Source organism: Hibiscus syriacus, unplaced genomic scaffold (genome assembly GCF_006381635.1).
Source record: "Hibiscus syriacus cultivar Baekdansim isolate YM2019G1 unplaced genomic scaffold, ASM638163v2 tig00110328_pilon, whole genome shotgun sequence".
NCBI classification, from domain to species: Eukaryota; Viridiplantae; Streptophyta; class Magnoliopsida; order Malvales; family Malvaceae; genus Hibiscus; species Hibiscus syriacus.
Window position 1 is genome coordinate 8291504 of NW_024062685.1, and position 16447 is coordinate 8307950.

General features: G+C 35.1%; 3 protein-coding genes across 3 annotated transcripts; 1 reads left to right on the plus strand and 2 right to left on the minus strand.

Moving 5' to 3' along the window:
* The first annotated feature begins 405 nt into the window (after positions 1 to 405).
* Positions 406 to 8628, plus strand: LOC120118377 (DNA mismatch repair protein MLH3-like). Its single transcript, XM_039138417.1, is given in 25 exon segments — positions 406 to 426; positions 625 to 767; positions 849 to 900; positions 998 to 1057; positions 1189 to 1246; positions 1386 to 1478; positions 1563 to 1728; positions 1815 to 1830; positions 1922 to 2142; positions 3310 to 3379; positions 3504 to 3611; positions 3711 to 4581; positions 4583 to 5115; positions 5189 to 5267; positions 5365 to 5471; positions 5723 to 5796; positions 5910 to 6107; positions 6621 to 6665; positions 6738 to 6791; positions 6890 to 6996; positions 7252 to 7300; positions 7577 to 7636; positions 7751 to 7823; positions 8157 to 8242; positions 8380 to 8628. Coding segments are annotated over 24 exon segments (3489 nt in total). The 5' UTR covers positions 406 to 426; positions 625 to 641; the 3' UTR covers positions 8563 to 8628.
* Positions 8629 to 9108: 480 nt separating this feature from the next.
* Positions 9109 to 11468, minus strand: LOC120118662. The gene is made up of 5 exons (XM_039138674.1): positions 11127 to 11468; positions 10780 to 10870; positions 10590 to 10644; positions 9921 to 10059; positions 9109 to 9711 (listed from the first exon to the last, which is right to left on the minus strand). The coding sequence occupies exons 1-5, from the start codon at positions 11271 to 11273 to the stop codon at positions 9604 to 9606; spliced, it is 540 nt and encodes a 179-aa protein (XP_038994605.1). The 5' UTR covers positions 11274 to 11468; the 3' UTR covers positions 9109 to 9603.
* An 819-nt stretch (positions 11469 to 12287) lies between these two features.
* On the minus strand, positions 12288 to 13709 carry LOC120118378 (WUSCHEL-related homeobox 13-like). Its single transcript, XM_039138418.1, has 2 exons — positions 13430 to 13709; positions 12288 to 12739 (listed from the first exon to the last, which is right to left on the minus strand). The coding sequence occupies exons 1-2, from the start codon at positions 13626 to 13628 to the stop codon at positions 12288 to 12290; spliced, it is 651 nt and encodes a 216-aa protein (XP_038994349.1). The 5' UTR covers positions 13629 to 13709.
* Positions 13710 to 16447: the final 2738 nt, after the last annotated feature.

Here is a 16447-nt window from a genome sequence, read left to right on the forward strand (position 1 = left end):
TTCATATGGGTTTTATTCGTTGGGGGAATGAAGATCGGGTGGAGCTTCTTCGACGGCAAAAGGCAGCGGTCGGTGTGGGTTTAGGGGTTGAAATGAAGGTTTTCAAAGTTTAGGGGTTATTTCAAAATTTATGTGTGTTTTTTTAAAATATATATTTTTAATTTTATATAAAATTTTTAACATTATCAGATTGTGACATGTGTCACTTAACAGAGAAAACTAACGTCGTTGACGGCTCGGGTACCTAAAGTGTTAACGTTTGTAATGTTAGGCATTCAGATGGGCTAAAAAAATGTAGTCACTTATTTGGTACAAATGGTATAATTTGGGTACTTATTTGGGCATTAAGCCAAAAGTGAATTGCGGGAAGAAGGAAAAAAAACTGAAATGCGAAATCAATGCAATAAACCCTAAACCTTAGCTCAGGTGAGATGATCTCGAACTCAACTTATTGAACGTAGCTTCGGAGATTTTGTTTTCTTCGCAATAGAACTGCTTATCGTTTGCCCCTATGGAAGGCTTTCCCAACCCTAATTTGTTGCCAATACTTTGTTTTAGGCATTTTTTTTGTGAATTTAAAGCGGATTGGGTTTGATGCGTATATTTGTGTAAATTTTCATATAGGCTAGATTAGGCTTGTAATGGGGAGCATTAAGCCCTTGCCAGAGGCTGTTCGCGCGACATTGCGTTCTGCCAGTATATTGTTTGACCTCACTAAGGTTGTGGAGGAGCTCATTTTCAATAGCCTCGATGCTGATGCGTCAAAGGTCTTAAATTTCAACAACTCATAAATAAGCTATACGATAAGAGCTTTGTGTTAAAAGAGTAGTTGTCTCTTTGTTATTTAGGTGTCAGTCTTTCTAAGTGCTGGGAGCGGCTATGTCAAAGTGGTTGATGATGGTAAATACTATCATGCCTTTCGTTGCTGAAACCTTTAACCAATTGTCAGTTCCATCCGCATTTCATGTTTGATTTTCTGTTGCTTATATTCTTTTAGGATCTGGTATATCTCGGGATGGATTGGTGTTACTGGGAGAAAGATATGGTTTGCTTCCTAGTATATTTGTTCATGCTTCCTTTTATTTCATGTATTTTCTCTAATGCTCTCAACCTTTTTTCTCACTAAGTCACAGTGCTTGCTTCGTTTCTCTTTATGCATTGCCAGTAACGTGTTTTGATTCCATACAGTTGTGGTGCGTGATTTATTTTACAACCAACCTGTTCGAAAGAAACATATGCAATCTAGGTTTGTCTTTTCAATCTCCAGTTTCTTGCATCCCTTATAAGTTAACATGGTTTATTAAGCTAGCTATTGGTTACACCTTCTGAAATCTCTGCTGTTACACTGAACTGATTCACTTGTGATTTCCAATGCTGAATTGAAGCCCGAAGAAGGTGCTGCACTCTGTTAAAAAGTGTGTATTCAGAATTGCCCTTGTTCACCCAATGGTTTACTTTGATGTTATTGATATTGAGGGGTATGTTCTTGTCAAATTTCTTAGTTGTAGCTCTATGATTCATGTTCCTTTTCTGTTTTTAACTTTATTATTTGTTTAATTTAGTGAGGACAAGATTCTCTCTGTGCATCCTTCCTCTTCCCCTTTTCCACTTTTAATGAGTGGTCTTGGGATTGAGGACTGTGCCTGTCTGCATAAGCTGAATGCTAATGATGGTCCTCTCAAGCTTTCAGGCTACATATCTGGTCCTTGTGATGGTGTTTCTTTTAAGGTAGAATAATTATTTTGATTAACTGAATAACCTTCTTCATCATTTTTATCTTCTGGGTTCATTCTTATGCCATTCTTTTCTGGCAGGCCTTTCAATATATCTGTATCCACAGAATATCTGAGACCATTATAGGGCTAGTGAATATGAATATATCATTTATAATCGATTTAGTTTTGTACCTTTACAATGTCAGATATCAATTCAAGGTTTGTCTGCAAGGGTCCCATTCATAAGTTGCTGAACAACTTGGCCACTAGTTTCGAGTCTTTACATCCAGAGAAGACTAATAACTGGACCAAGAATGGGAAGAGGAGTAGATCTCAAGTGGTTCCGTCCTACATACTGAATATTAGCTGCCCTCCGTCTTTCTATGATTTAACCTTTGAACCATCAAAGACATATGTTGAATTTAAGGTAATATTCAGTCTAATCATGAACTGTGATTTAATATGCATTTCTATTTGTTAAAACATTTTGTTTAACAGGAGGAACCTTAGCATCTAGTTCAAAATCATGTTTATTCAAACATTTGAGTACTAATTTAAACTTTTTCATGATCTCATAATAGACTGGGGTTGCACGTTTCTATTGCATAGAAGCATGGACAAAATACTCAATACTGCTTTCCATGATAGTAGAATGTCATATTTGGCCCTTGTACGCCATTTTGTTTTGTGACCAGTCCCTTTTGTTATGGAACCTTCCTATGTTGTACAGTACCTCTACTTTAAAATGTGTAATGTGGTATATATGCTATTGTTCTGTGTCAAAATCTAGTACCAGAGATTAAAAATTTTAACTGAGACAGCTGATGCACCGGTTTCTTGCCGAGCCTGACTAGGTACTGGCTGGATCTAGCCAGAGGTTTGAATAGTAGTGGAACTGGCCTGTTTCAAGCCTATTCCAAGCTGCCAACCTTGGCTCCGGCCTCCTTTGCCTAGTGATTGGCTGGATTTGGCCTGAAAGTTGGTAAATCAGGGGGAGAAAGAAACTAAGAGAAAAAATAGTAGATTTTTTGTGTTTTCAGAAGTTGACCCTTGAGTTCCTTATATGCATTTTAATTAAATTCAACCAATTGTATTGCGAGGGGATTCGTCAAATTTGTACCATGTCTCATTATGTGATTGGATGACAACAATGTCATCCACCTTGATGGTGTCAACCTCTAGTGCAATGTTAATAGACTAATGATAGTATAGATACAGTATTACACACTTATAAAGTACAGGTCACAGTGAATTTTTAAAAATACAGCAGCCAAATATGACATCATCCCGTCAATAATAGATGACAGAGTGTATGATGATGGACCCTTCACTTTATTACCCTTTGGGTATACTCTATATTCAAGAATTGTGGGATTAAAACATTAGTAAAGTTATGTGGTTACGTTTAAAGTCATCTATGTAATGCCATAATTCAACTTTCACATATTTAATTCTCAGTGGTAAGTTTATTTTTTAGCCTTTTTCTAATAACATGAAATGTTGAGCACTTGGGCTATTAGGAACTTCAGAAAGTTGTTAATTCAGCCTCAAATATCTCACTCGTCTCTCTGTCTCTATGTTGCTTTCTTGTCAGGATTGGAAACCTATATTTACCTTCATTGAGAAGGCAATTCAACACCTCTGGAGGAATAGTATTGGTTTTGGTATGCTCCGTCATGTTAAAAAAAGTGCTTGTTATGCTTTTATTTATAATGACTTCTGAAGCAATCAAGTTATTATCTGTTGCTATATAATCTTTAACTCATGCAGCTGATGGATTAGTAGCAGCTGATGGATTAGGACAAGCTGAAACCCTGAAGGAAGATGACAAGAGTTCATACTTTGTGGAGGACACTTCAACATGTTATTCGCCAAACATTTTCTTTGGAAATCGATGTGAATGAATATCCAATCATGCTTTCACAGAAAGTTATTGCTTTTTGCTATGCTATCTCTTAGCATGTTCATTTACTTTTTTAACCCTTTTTTCTGCAGATTTTTTTGATGGATCATCGAAGGACTTGGAATTTGCAACAAGGAAAAGGACTAAAAAGTATCAACCATCTTCTTCACAGGACAAACTAACAATAGATAATTTGTTTCTTGTGGAACATGAAGATACGCCATTTGCGGAGTGCAATGGGAATACACGAATTAAAGATCAACAGAATGAAATGAAGTTTTCTCATTGGACAGACTATTCTTTTCAAAGTTGGAGCGATTTCCTTTCCAACGATGCATTCATAGTAAACCAAAGGAGTGATTGGCATCTTTGGTCATCTGATAATAACTTTGTAGCAGAAGATTACTTTTTGGGAAATGGAATAATGGCTTCTGAAAGACCAAACTGTCTCGGGTACAACAATACAAGTTCAAAGTTATGTAATGAATTCCTTAAGGTTGAGAGTTCTGTGACCGATGAAACAGCCAGGAGTGGTTTTCCTTTTAATTATGGTGAACGTTGCAATGGCTCACAGTTCAGGAAGAATATCAGCAAACCTCTTCTGCAAAGTTGCTTCTCCCAAAGAAACTGGCCACTAGACAAGGAGTTGATTGAAATTGAGGAAGGAGTTGAATCACCAATTGGTAGCTTTATGAAAAAGAAGAAGCAGGTTTGCTCAAATAAAAGCTTCAATTCGCTGGAAGTTGATTTAAGTGACGGGGTATTTGATCCCTTTTCAAAGGCCCTGTGGAAGGATGGAGAATCATGTCCTCAAATTTATCCCAAAAGAACAGGTGGCATTCCAAGAGATTTTGAAGTTTTAAGATCATCTGCAAAGTTGTTCCTATCATGTGGTGGAGATGTTTCTGTTGAAGAGAATGACCTACGACCCGTTTCAGTCACACTAGCAGAAAACTCTGCCTCATCATCAGTCCTTAAATTTGGGAACCTCAAACCCCTTTACACGATTCAGTTATACGAATGAAGTAGACGAGAACTTCAGATCTGAGAAAAGGACATGCTTTGGGCATTTCTCTTATGGTGAAGATGACAACCAATTTGGTTTTGATCTAATCTCAAGGGGCTCCAGACAAGAAAAATTCATCCGTAACCACCCAAATACTGAATTAGAAATTGACTGTGCTGTATCCTGTAGAGAGTTTGGTGAACTCTTTCAAGAGTACAATTTAAATCATAAGTTTTCTCCTGAACATTTCAATGTGGTAACTGAAGACAGATATCGGCCATGTTCAGACTCGAGTATTAATGAATATGAAAGGCAAAGAGATTGCTTTCATCATCAAGGTTTTGGAAAAAACTTAAGTCCTAAAGGAAGATCTAGAAGAAGCCAGTCAGCCCCTCCTTTTTACATCCTGAAAAGGAGGTTTATCTCCTTATCTTTGCAAACATCAGAGGAATCTACTTCTAATGAAGCCCATGATACTTGCACTTCTTTAGGTGATTACATGATGGACATTTCAGTTCAAAGGATTGGTTAATGATGTAGCTTATTAATGTCTGATTTTTGCAGTGACTGGTGATAAGAAGCCTCCACAACAATCTTCTAGTGTGCACAATCTATATTTTGAACCTAGTATTGGGAAGAATAGGTATCCGCAATTCTTATATATCCTTACAGAAGTTACTTTGATATTGCAGCTGGAACTTAAAGTTTCTTTGTTGGGTGATTACTTTTGCTATATACAGATCGAATATGGATAACAAGCCAGACACAGTGTTTGGCACCATAGTTAAAAAATGTGAAAAGATAGAATATCATTGCCTGGAAGATCCTGGAGTTGTTCTCGTACAAGGTAATTCAGTTCTGTCACCAGATGAAATACTTGTATATAATTATAAGTTGTCATGAGGCAATTGATATTGATTTGGTATTGGTGATCTTCAATAGGATGTTTAACAACATTGCCAATATATTAATAGGCACGGAATGCAAAATACTGTTTTACTTTTCTTTTTTCATGTAAATGTGCTTAGTTGCCAAACAAGGAAAAACTTTATATACTTCTCAACGGATTAATGGCTCTTTTTTGTTCTCATCTTTCAGTACCTACCTCAAATGGAAATCAGGATCCGGAAATTTCTGCAACCAAATGGAAGAATTGTTTTCAACAGAACACGGTTGTGTATTTTTTTGCAATTGTAATCAATTATATTTGTGCTACTGAGTTTTCAGCTCCAAGTGCTTCACTAATCACTAGTGGTCATTAATATTTACTGTATGATTAATGCAGAGCAATAGCAAATCATATGGTACTGACAATGAAGACGATTTACTTGACATTGCTTCCGGAATCCTTTATCTTGCCACTGAATCATTGGTTCCTAAATCGATCAGTAAGAAGTGTCTCACAGATGCCAAGGTTCTGCAACAGGTGGATAAGAAATTCATCCCAACTGTTGCTGGTGGAACTCTTGCTATTATTGATCAGGTCCATTACCTGCATAGATTCCTATAACATTACCTTTTCCTTCTCATGCTTTTTCTGCTGTAATTGTTGCATTGTAGGTTTTTTTTTAGCTGAAAATGTATGTATAACTGTGCAAATACGAGGTCTTGGATATACCGCTTGCCAGATGTTTGTCTTTACAAGAAATATATATTCCCTGAGGAACAGCTGACTCGCTAGAAAGGGATGTCAATTAGTCATGATGAAGGTCATCACAAATACTGATACAAAGATACAGAGATTACTCATGACAACAGTTTGATGAATAGTTGATGAGAAGTGAGAACATGTTAGTTGCAAAGATCACCCAACTAGGTGAAAGATACCATAATTCAAACTTATGGTAGACCATGGATTTTATGCCTATAGAACAAAGGATAACTTATATGCTGATTTGGACATACAAAATAATAACATTATTAATGTAAATGCTCGCGTAAATGCTATTGAAACTTTGCCAGTATGATTAACTCTAGTTATTGTTCTCTTTTGCAGCATGCTGCAGATGAAAGAATAAAACTAGAAGAACTTCGTCATATGGTAAAAACATTTTCAAGTTCAAATTTGTGGAAGTAGAGATTTTCGCTACTGATTTGACATGTTGAAAACCAGGTCTTATCTGGTGAAGGGAAGTCAGTCACCTATTTGGCTACAGAGAAAGAGATGGTATACCTAGTTTGATGTTTGAAGCTTTACCCTGGACATTGCTAAAGATGGTTCTTTTTTGTGATTCTAGGTTTAACTTATTAGTTGTTAAATAACAGATCCTGCCAGAAATGGGATATCAGTTGCTGCACAATTATTCTGAGCAAATAAGACAGTGGGGTTGGATCTGCGATTTTCACACCCAAGAATCAAGATCCTTCAAGAAGTAATTTTGTTTTTTCCCTTTTTTTCTTGAAAATATTATGCACGTGTAGTTCTCTGTGGGATCAATAATTCTGGATGTGGATTGAGTGGAGAAAACATTGTTCAAAGATGCATGGCTCTTACCTGTAAAGATATTTAACAGGAGTTTCTCCATTATGCAAATAATCCCTTAATGTTTGTCCATTGTCTTCTGATTCACTATTATTGTTCTTTTTATGATTCCTGACTTTGCCTCTTAAATTTAATTAATCTGCAGGAATTTGAACCTTATTCATCCTAAGCCGGCTGTTGTCAAACTTCTTGCAGTTAAGCTCCTTTACACTTCTGTAGTTCTGTTTATATTGATGGAGGCTAAACAACATCCCTTACGTCTTTTGCATGAGCTTTTACTTCTTTTTTTGCAAGTTCAATGAGGTTGGGCCGAAATTATTGTTTTTATCATATTTTGATGGAAAAGTTGGATTGTCACCCCGGAAAATATTTTCCATGTCCTTGTTTGTTTATCATTCAAATTCAATGTTGCCTTTTCTGTTCTGTTAAACTATGATGTCAATGAAGTTTTATATGGATAATATGCACAGGTACCTTGCATTTTAGGTGTCAATTTATCTGATGTTGATCTGTTGGAATTTCTTCACCAGGTAATACATGGTTTGTTGCATATTATATCATTTACATCCTACTTCTCCTTTCCCTTTAACCTGTTGGTAAAGGTATTTAAGTTTTAACACGTAATTTTTATTTATGATACGTAGCTTGCTGATACGGATGGATCATCAACAATGCCTCCGTCAGTTAGTCGCATCCTTAATTGCAAAGCATGCCGAGGTATATGCCTGATCTCGCTAAGAAATGGCAAGTGTGGGAATCAAATTCAAATCATATCCATGGGGGAGTTTTTTTATATAATAAATGATTAGTGGTCAACGCAATAATTATCTGATCAAATGCCTCTATATGCACGAATGTTAGGTCAAGTGAGACTTCTCTAGTGTAGCTGTGCTGCTGTAGAGATATCTATGTATTTTGTGGGTTTTATGTCTATTTAGAACTCCGACTCTTATTTACTTGCATAGCCTTCACTAATATGCGGTGATATCGTGTCCTTCGTTATAAGATGGCTAACTTTGAGTTTCTTCCTGTCGTGCTTTCTTCAATAAGGTGCAATTATGTTCGGAGACACTTTACTTCATTCAGAATGTTCCTTAATAGTTGAAGAGCTAAAGCAGACCTCATTGTGCTTCCAAGTGAGTTAAACATACACAGCAAGTGTTTTTCCTTCCAGTTTTGATCACTGACATTTCGTGCATGTATGCATTCATTTGTACACTCGTGAGAGGTTTCATCCTGTTTCCTTGATAAATGTGAAAACGATATCATGCAGTGTGCTCATGGGCGACCAACCACAGTCCCGCTTGTGAATTTGGAGGCATTACATAAACAAATAGCTAAGATGCAATTGAGGGGTGACGAACCAAGGGAGTTATGGCATGGGCTGTATCGACAAAGAGTCAGCCTTGAACGAGCCAGCTTGCGGTTAAGAGCAGCCAATGGAATAACAAACTAACGTGCTAAGTTGAGTTGTTTAGGCAATTGGGTTGCTGGATTGATTTTAGTAACCTGATTTCTAAAGACTGCGAGAAGTTGGTGTCAGAGAGTAAATTTGGCTTTCAGGGCACGGAAGCATTACCAAGATGAGCAGTTGACAAGTTCTTTTACTATCATTCTCTCATTCGATCTTTTTTTGATAGTTGTAATAAATGTGAGCTGAGTCTTTCTCGTTCTTTCTTCACCCCCATGTATTCTAAACACAATAGGGTCATTGTAACTTGTAAGTAAAAAGAATGTTGCAAACATTATACAATATTTGTAACTCTTCTCTCTTTCTCGTTCTTTCTTCACCCCCCATGCATTGTTCTTGGGTTTGCTGTAAGGGTTGTCCTTTCTCACTTTCTCATACCAAAGTACAAATAGACTCGTACCCCTTGTTCCCATGATGTGGCAGGTTTTAACCGTTTTCTTGGAGCCTTGAGGAGAAAGCATAAAAGAACTTTGGGTTCAGGCCTCTTGTTTAACCTGTGTTATAATCAATTATGCCACTACACCTTTAATATTTCACAAACATGAAAGCACATAATCATGCCATACGGAAAAATGAAACCAATCATTTTCCACACATATATACATGTACCGTCCGAAACAGCACAGTGTTATTCTCAGACTCAAATAAGTAAACACAGGTATGTTTCTAGTTGAATTCTCAATATGCTTGCCCTGTTTGCTAAAAGTATAGTAAACCCTAAACCTACAACCCCTTTGGATATCAAATAAAACAAACCAATAAGAAAATCATAAAAGAGAGAAGGGGGGGGGGAACACATTTGTAGAGGCCATCCACTGTTTCCTTTTGCAACAGACAACTTGTTGATAATCTCTAATGCTCATCCTCTTCTACTGGAATGGACTAGTTTGTTTTAACTCTGATGCGAATGCATTTCCCTCCATCTCTTTCACTACACTTGCAGCGATCAGCCCAGATGTATTCTTTACTAATTGCTAATTGATGTGTTTTCATATAATTCTTTTTTTACTTGCATGGTCTTGAAAATCAACCACCTTCAACTTCCCCACTTGTGACTGCACTTTCTTTGTTCTCCATGCTAGCACACAAGGCCTTCCATACGGGAAGCAACATCTTCATCGGAGGGCGTAGCTCCTTCACACACAACCAAGTTTTATGCCTCAATTAAACACAAAATTACTATATTAGCTACATGACAACACATACAGACACTCCCAACAAAATTCTCCTATTCCTTGGTATTCACAATAAGTGCTTGACTATCCTGTTTAAGATATAAGCATTATATATCCCCACTATATTTTCCACGGAAGAAACAGAAATTGAAATTCAGGTTTTTTTACCTTGAACACTAACACCAGCTCTTCCTTCCCACGCACAAGTAAAGAGAGGCTCCAGTAACAAGTTACTGGGGTAACACATTCTAATAATACAGGTTTCAAAATCTCACCAGCAGGAATAAATCTGCGGATGATTCTTCCACTACAACAAAATACATAAACAAACAAAAGATGATGAAATAATAACATTGGTTATGGCACTATCACAGCTACTATTTTGTAGAAGATAGTGACCAAAAAAATGAAAAATCTCAAGGTTTTATTCATTATTAATGATTGAAAATAAGACAGAAGGCTGATCAAGTCTATTGAAGGAAAGCTAGAAATGCCTGAGAATTACTTGCAAGTCCGGGACATTGCAATGTGAAACTAAACCCTAAATGGTGAATAACAGCCTAGATCATCAATTATGATACAGAGTGACAACATATGTTCCCCTTCTTACATACAATCTTATTTTATGATTAAAAGAGGAAGTTCGAAAAATCAAAACAGGAAAATTATCTGGCCATCAACTTCCAAAATGTTTTTACATTCTAAAAGTACGGAAAAATAAAAGGAAAAAGAAAAATTAGAACAATGTTTCTGTATATTCGTGGCATACTGTAGAACATGTAGCTACATGGGTATTTATCATTCATTCTCAAAGAATTAGAAGTTAAAGTAAGTTACCTTGCATAGTAAGTTTCAAGCTGAACTCCAAAGGCTGGCATTATGACGACAGACTCTGAAAGCTTGAAAATAAAAAACTTGAGAAAAAGGATTAAAAGAATATAACTATCGATCTCGTTCTACTCGTTGAATTGAAAAAAAGTTCAGCATATCAGAGAACAAAAGGCAACCGGCTGAAAAATGGACTCACCTTTGTGAACAGGGTTCCAAAGCAATAATAATAATATGACAAAGTGTCCACTAAGCAGCAATCTCCACAAAATAAGTGTGGCTGAAATTTCCTGTTATATCCATTCAATCAATGTATGAGATATTATGACCAGATAGTGGAGTTAATTTCCAGAATATTGCTCACATAGCAGAAAACCATTTTAACAATAGAAATAGAAAATTATTTAGGTTACCAAAATTCATGTCTGGCAATTCCTTACTTCCTCAATAACTCATAGTCAATATTATAAAAGAAAAAGGGAAGTCAAGAATCTATTACTATAAGAGAAGAGTATTCCGAATAAATTGACAGTCCAGAGTCCATACCCTGAAAGAGAGGAAAATGCAGGCGAATGGTAGAAGAAGAATAGCTACAGAGACAGCCTTTCGAAGACTCTTTTTAACGATGTGAATGTCAACTGTCCCAGGAGGCCATTCACCCTCGTGGATGTAAGCCATTGAGATCTTCCCCATCCTTTTCTTTTGTAAATGAAGATTCAAAAAAAAAAAACGAGAGGCAAACTTAAAAGGTTACCAATTAATCAATTCTTCAAACTGTAAACAGGCCCTATGAATCTTCGGGTCTGAGCTCGCAGCGGCGATAGGTGAGCGGGCGGTGAAGGTGGCGGGAGGAGCCAAAACCTAGAGCGGTGGTTGAAGAAAGAAAGATCTTCTATTTCCCCCTTCTTTTAGAAACATATCACTGTATTAATTAATTTTGGATAATATAGATAAGAGATCATTAAACTACGCTTAACTAATTATTTTGATAATTTAATTTTCAAAAATAATTATTAAGTTTCTTAAATTATTAGTATAAAATAATTATTAAATTTTAAAACATTATTGTCAAATAATTATTAAATTTTATTAAAATTTATAAAATAAATATTAAATTTTATCAGATTTTATAAAATAATTGTTAAAATTATCAATTTTTTACTCTTATTATTTTATTATAGTGATTATTTAACAATAATTTAATAAATTTAGTGATCATTTTTAATGTTTACAAATTTGATGATCAAAATATTTATTTGAACATAATATAATGACCATTATCAAACTTTACCCTTAGCGTCTTTATAAGGCGAACTAAAATCGATTATCAATGCCGTTAAAATTCGGGTAAAATACAACAAAGTAGCTCTTTTATTAGTCAGGTAACAAATAAGTCACTTAATTTCAAAAATTTATAACCGTGTCATTTAATTAAAATTTTACTACAATCAATTCATTTTATATAAAAAATGTGATCAACGTATAATAAGATTTGATATAATAATAGTTTTTTTTGAAAATTTTAAATTTAATTTTAATCTTATTCAGAAGAGAAGAGAATAATTTTACGAGTCTAAAACTCACAACCTATAAATATATGAAAGAATAAAAATAAAGAGTTTGATAAACTGACTGAAATGAACAAGATTAGAAATGAAAAAGGCGGCGAAAATTTTCCCGACTGAATTCATACTAGAAGGTCCATTTTCAACCCTGCCATGCATGGTGGTAGCCGCCGCCCAAGAAATGCAGTTGAGAGGTTATCTCAGCCGGGTTCTGAAAGCACACATCTTGTTGAGCTTGAGGTAGGAGAAGAAGGTTCCCCGGCTTTGTCTTTGGTGACTCCACTTCGGTCTCCACCCCTGATTCGGAACCGTTTTTGTTGGAGGATGCAGCCACTGCCACTTGCTTCCTCTTGGATCTTGCTCGTCTGTTCTGAAACCAGTTGTACACGTTTGTTTCAGAGATTTGGCCGTGCTGGCTCAGTTCAGCGGTTATCTCTTTGATCTTTTGCTTGCTCGGAGTCCCGGTCCCCTCCTCGAATATACGTTCCAGTATTTGGAGTTGCACGGCCGTTGGTGTCCACCGCTGTCTGCCACTGATTTTGTGTCCGCCGCTTGTCATTAAAGGGTCACAGTACAGATTTCCCAACCTCCCTCCTGCCCCCAAAGATGAGTTTTTCAGTACACAAAATCCAAGATAACAGAAAGAAGAGCTTAAACGAAGGGGAAACTCACAAGTTTCATACCGAGTAGATTCAAGTAGCAACCGAGGTGGTTTGAATTTAAGAAGTTATATTAAAATTTGAATAGAAGAATGTGAAATTAAATCATTAATTTTAATATAAAGAGAATATTTCAAAATAATCATTAATATTTATTAAAATGATTATTTTATTCTACATTTTTTTAGAACATTTTACCCTTAATATTTTATTTTAATGTAAAAAGACTCTTAATGTTTGATTGATTATATTATTTTCATTTTTATTTGTCTTTTAGATATTTTGACCATTGACATTTATTTTATGATAAAAAATTTTATTCAGAGAATTAATAATTTGTTAACTAATAATTTCCTATAAAGAAAATCTTTTTACTCTGAAATAAAATATTAAGGTTAAAGTATTAAAAAAAGTCAAAATAACCATTATAATAACCATAGATACTAATTTAATATTATGCCTACAAAAAGAATTTCAGATAGGGATTTAAAATTTTCAGTGTGTAAACACACTCCAACACTCCTCGATCCATCTATGTATCCAATGTAAGATGACAAAAAGGAAGAGAAAATCAAGAGCATGGGAAAGCCATAAATGAGCAAAAGTCTGGGGGAGAGAAAGGAACCAGTAAGATCTTGGTGGGCAGTGAGGTTCTTGTGCATATCCACCAGCTGCTGGCAGATGGAGGCATAAACAGCAATCTGCTTGCGGAGAGTCTCCAGCTGCTCGTCGGTCATCACTTTGACATACATCACTCCATCCCCATTTTCTTCCCCCTGGTGTTGGAGTTGATTCTCTTGCTGTTGATCCCATTCCATTCTCATCACCTTAGTTTTCACTCATCTCCAGTCTCTTTATCTTGAATTCTTTCCTGTGTCTCGTGAGGAAGAACTTTGAAAAGTGGCAATAAGAAATGGACAAACCGACAGATAAAGTGTAAACAAAGAAGATACAGTCCACACTGGTGGACTAATATATTTTGGCGTAGGTGGATGCGTATGGTGGGCAACAACATGCGCCTCGTGGTTTGGGTTTATGGTCTTGATAAAAATAGTATTGTAAGTATACGAGGATATTGCTAAATCTTAGGCGAAACATCAGCATCAACTCATAAGCTAATAATTTATTGTTTATTTTGTTACATTGGGGGATGACTGGATGAGCCTATATTATGTCGTCTTAGAGCTCCTACTAATCCATCAACTAAAGCAAGAATAAGCACATGTATACATACGACAAAAGACTATGAATATAACGTTATGATTTTATGTAATAGTAGTAGGACTACCATGTGCATCACCAGTAGACATGTGTCCATCTTGAAATTTAAATTTTTTTGATTAGTTATTTATTTTAGTGATAATACCTACCTGAGATTTTTCGTGCTCAACCTGAAATATAAGTTTTCTTCGATTAATTACTTATTTTATGAATGGTTCCCACCTCAAAATTTTATTTATACCATCTCATTTAAAAAATTTATGCTGTTAACATATGTGTGTCCACCTTGAAAAATATTTTTGGATCTACTAATGTGCATCACCCACTAATTCAGGCGATGGATGAGACTTGAGAGTCAAAGAAAAAATATTTTACTTCATATTCAGAAAGAGTTGAAAGTTGAGGTGCAAACATCAAACTTTTAAGTTTCAACCTCCCACCATGGCTTGTTGCTTTAAATGGCAACAGATGATTGAGCAAATACTTTTGACAGGACAACCTCTTTCCTCTTCCTTTGAACTTGTGTTAATTTTAGTCTTTCTTTTACCTACTTTCTGTTTGCAGTAAAGAAAAAGGGAACATTTCCAATGATCAGATCAGCTTTAAAAACACCAAAATACAAGCAAGCAAGTACAGTATGTATGAACCCGATCAAACTGTCGCAAACCCGGCAAATAGTATGTGCACGGATTGGACATCTCCCGTCAATATTCACCTTTGCCGGACAAATAATATGTATATGGCTGCCGGCAAAGCCTCATTAATGCATGCACCGTCGTGGATAAATGTCCTTCGCAGTTTCCTCAACTCAGGTCGGCCTTGGGCCAAGGCGGGAGGGACGTCCGCTCAGGGCTCTCATAAATTAAAAAATCTTTATATAATATATTTTTTAGTTTTTGATAATAAAATTTTCTAAGAAAATATAAGATAAAATAATGAGACCTATGAGTTTACTAAGGTGTCAATCATCGATATTGAATTTTTATATTAACGTTAATAAACTGTTCTACTTCCCATAAAACTCTAATTTAATATTTTTTCTTAAAATTAAAAAAAATCAATTGAATCTCTTTAATTTTGATTTTTCCAAATTATCACAATCAACACACCAAATCTCTTATGTTTGTGTTTTGTACACTTTTGGCCACTGGTTTCAAAATACATAAGATATGGTCATCTTCGTTCTTATTTAATTAAGATGTGGTCACCACGAGTTAATTAACTTTAAATATTTTAGGGTTAACTACATGGATGATCACTTATGTTTGTGTTTTGTTCACTTTTGGCCACTGGTTTCAAAATACATAAGATATGGTCACCTTCGTTCTTATTTAATTAAGATGTGGTCACCACGAGTTAATTGCCATTAAATATTTTGGTATAATCACATATTTGACCCATGTTATTTACATATGCTCTCAATATAGTCATACTTTTAATAAATTAATAAATTTAATCCTCCAATCAAATGAATCCACTATCATTGGTACTATGTGTCGTGTCATGTGTCACCATTCGGTTGAAAGACGTACTTTATTTAAATTTATCTTATTTTAATATAACAAAGCAAAACAAATTGGTGGAAAATAAATATATTAAATTAAAATAAAGTTAGTCCTCCAACCGAAAGGTGACACGTGGCATGACACTAGTGACACATGACATCATTTGATTAGAGGATTACATTTATTTTACTTTATTAAAAGTATGACTAAATTGAGAGAACATGTAAATAATATGGACCAAATATATAATTATACCAAAATATCACGTCACTTAATTTGTTAAATGTTAATGGCAGTGAACCCATGATGGTTACATCTTAAATAAATAAAAGCAATAGTGATCATATCTTAATTAAATTAAAACGAAGATGACCATATCTTATATATTTTGAAATCATAACTAAAAGTGGACAAAACACTAATATAAGTGATCATCTGTGTAGTTAACCCAAAATTCTATTAACGTTATTTTTTTTTTCTCTTCAAAACTCGATGGGAGGAAGAATTTTAATTATAATCACTACAAGAAAATATATCTTTAATGACACACGAACGATGACACACTAATTTATGACTTGCAAAAATTGTGTGTCATAAAAAAATGTCATGTTTCTTAAAATATGAACGATTTATGACTTCCAATAATGTGTGTCATATTTAATAGTCATAATCCAAAAATTTTGAAAAAACACGGAGTACACTTTTTAATTGTGTGTCATCTCTAAAATTCATCTTTTAATTTCCCCCCTTATTTTCATCATTTCCCGCTTATTTTTTTCCCTTTACTTGGAAGCATCTCCATAATCGAAATTTCACCTTTTTCCCCTTATTTTTTACGTTTCATTTCTATTTGAAATTGTTTCAGGTTCTAAAAAATGACTCAAGATGTGGAGATGAAAGAACAACCAACTCCTTCC

What these genes read in the sequence shown, in the direction of transcription:
- LOC120118662 (XM_039138674.1), bottom strand. Translation starts at nt 11,273, where the DNA reads ATGGGGAAGATCTCAATGGCTTACATCCACGAGGGTGAATGGCCTCCT. An exon ending in GCATTTTCCTCTCTTTCAGG is followed by an intron (nt 10,871 to 11,126) that starts GTATGGACTCTG and finishes TGGATATAACAG; the next exon opens with GAAATTTCAGCCACACTTAT. An exon ending in AGCTGGTGTTAGTGTTCAAG is followed by an intron (nt 9,712 to 9,920) that starts GTAAAAAAACCT and finishes TTGTGTGTGAAG; the next exon opens with GAGCTACGCCCTCCGATGAA.
- LOC120118378 (XM_039138418.1), bottom strand. Translation starts at nt 13,628, where the DNA reads ATGAGAATGGAATGGGATCAACAGCAAGAGAATCAACTCCAACACCAG. An exon ending in TGCCCACCAAGATCTTACTG is followed by an intron (nt 12,740 to 13,429) that starts GTTCCTTTCTCT and finishes CTTTGGGGGCAG; the next exon opens with GAGGGAGGTTGGGAAATCTG.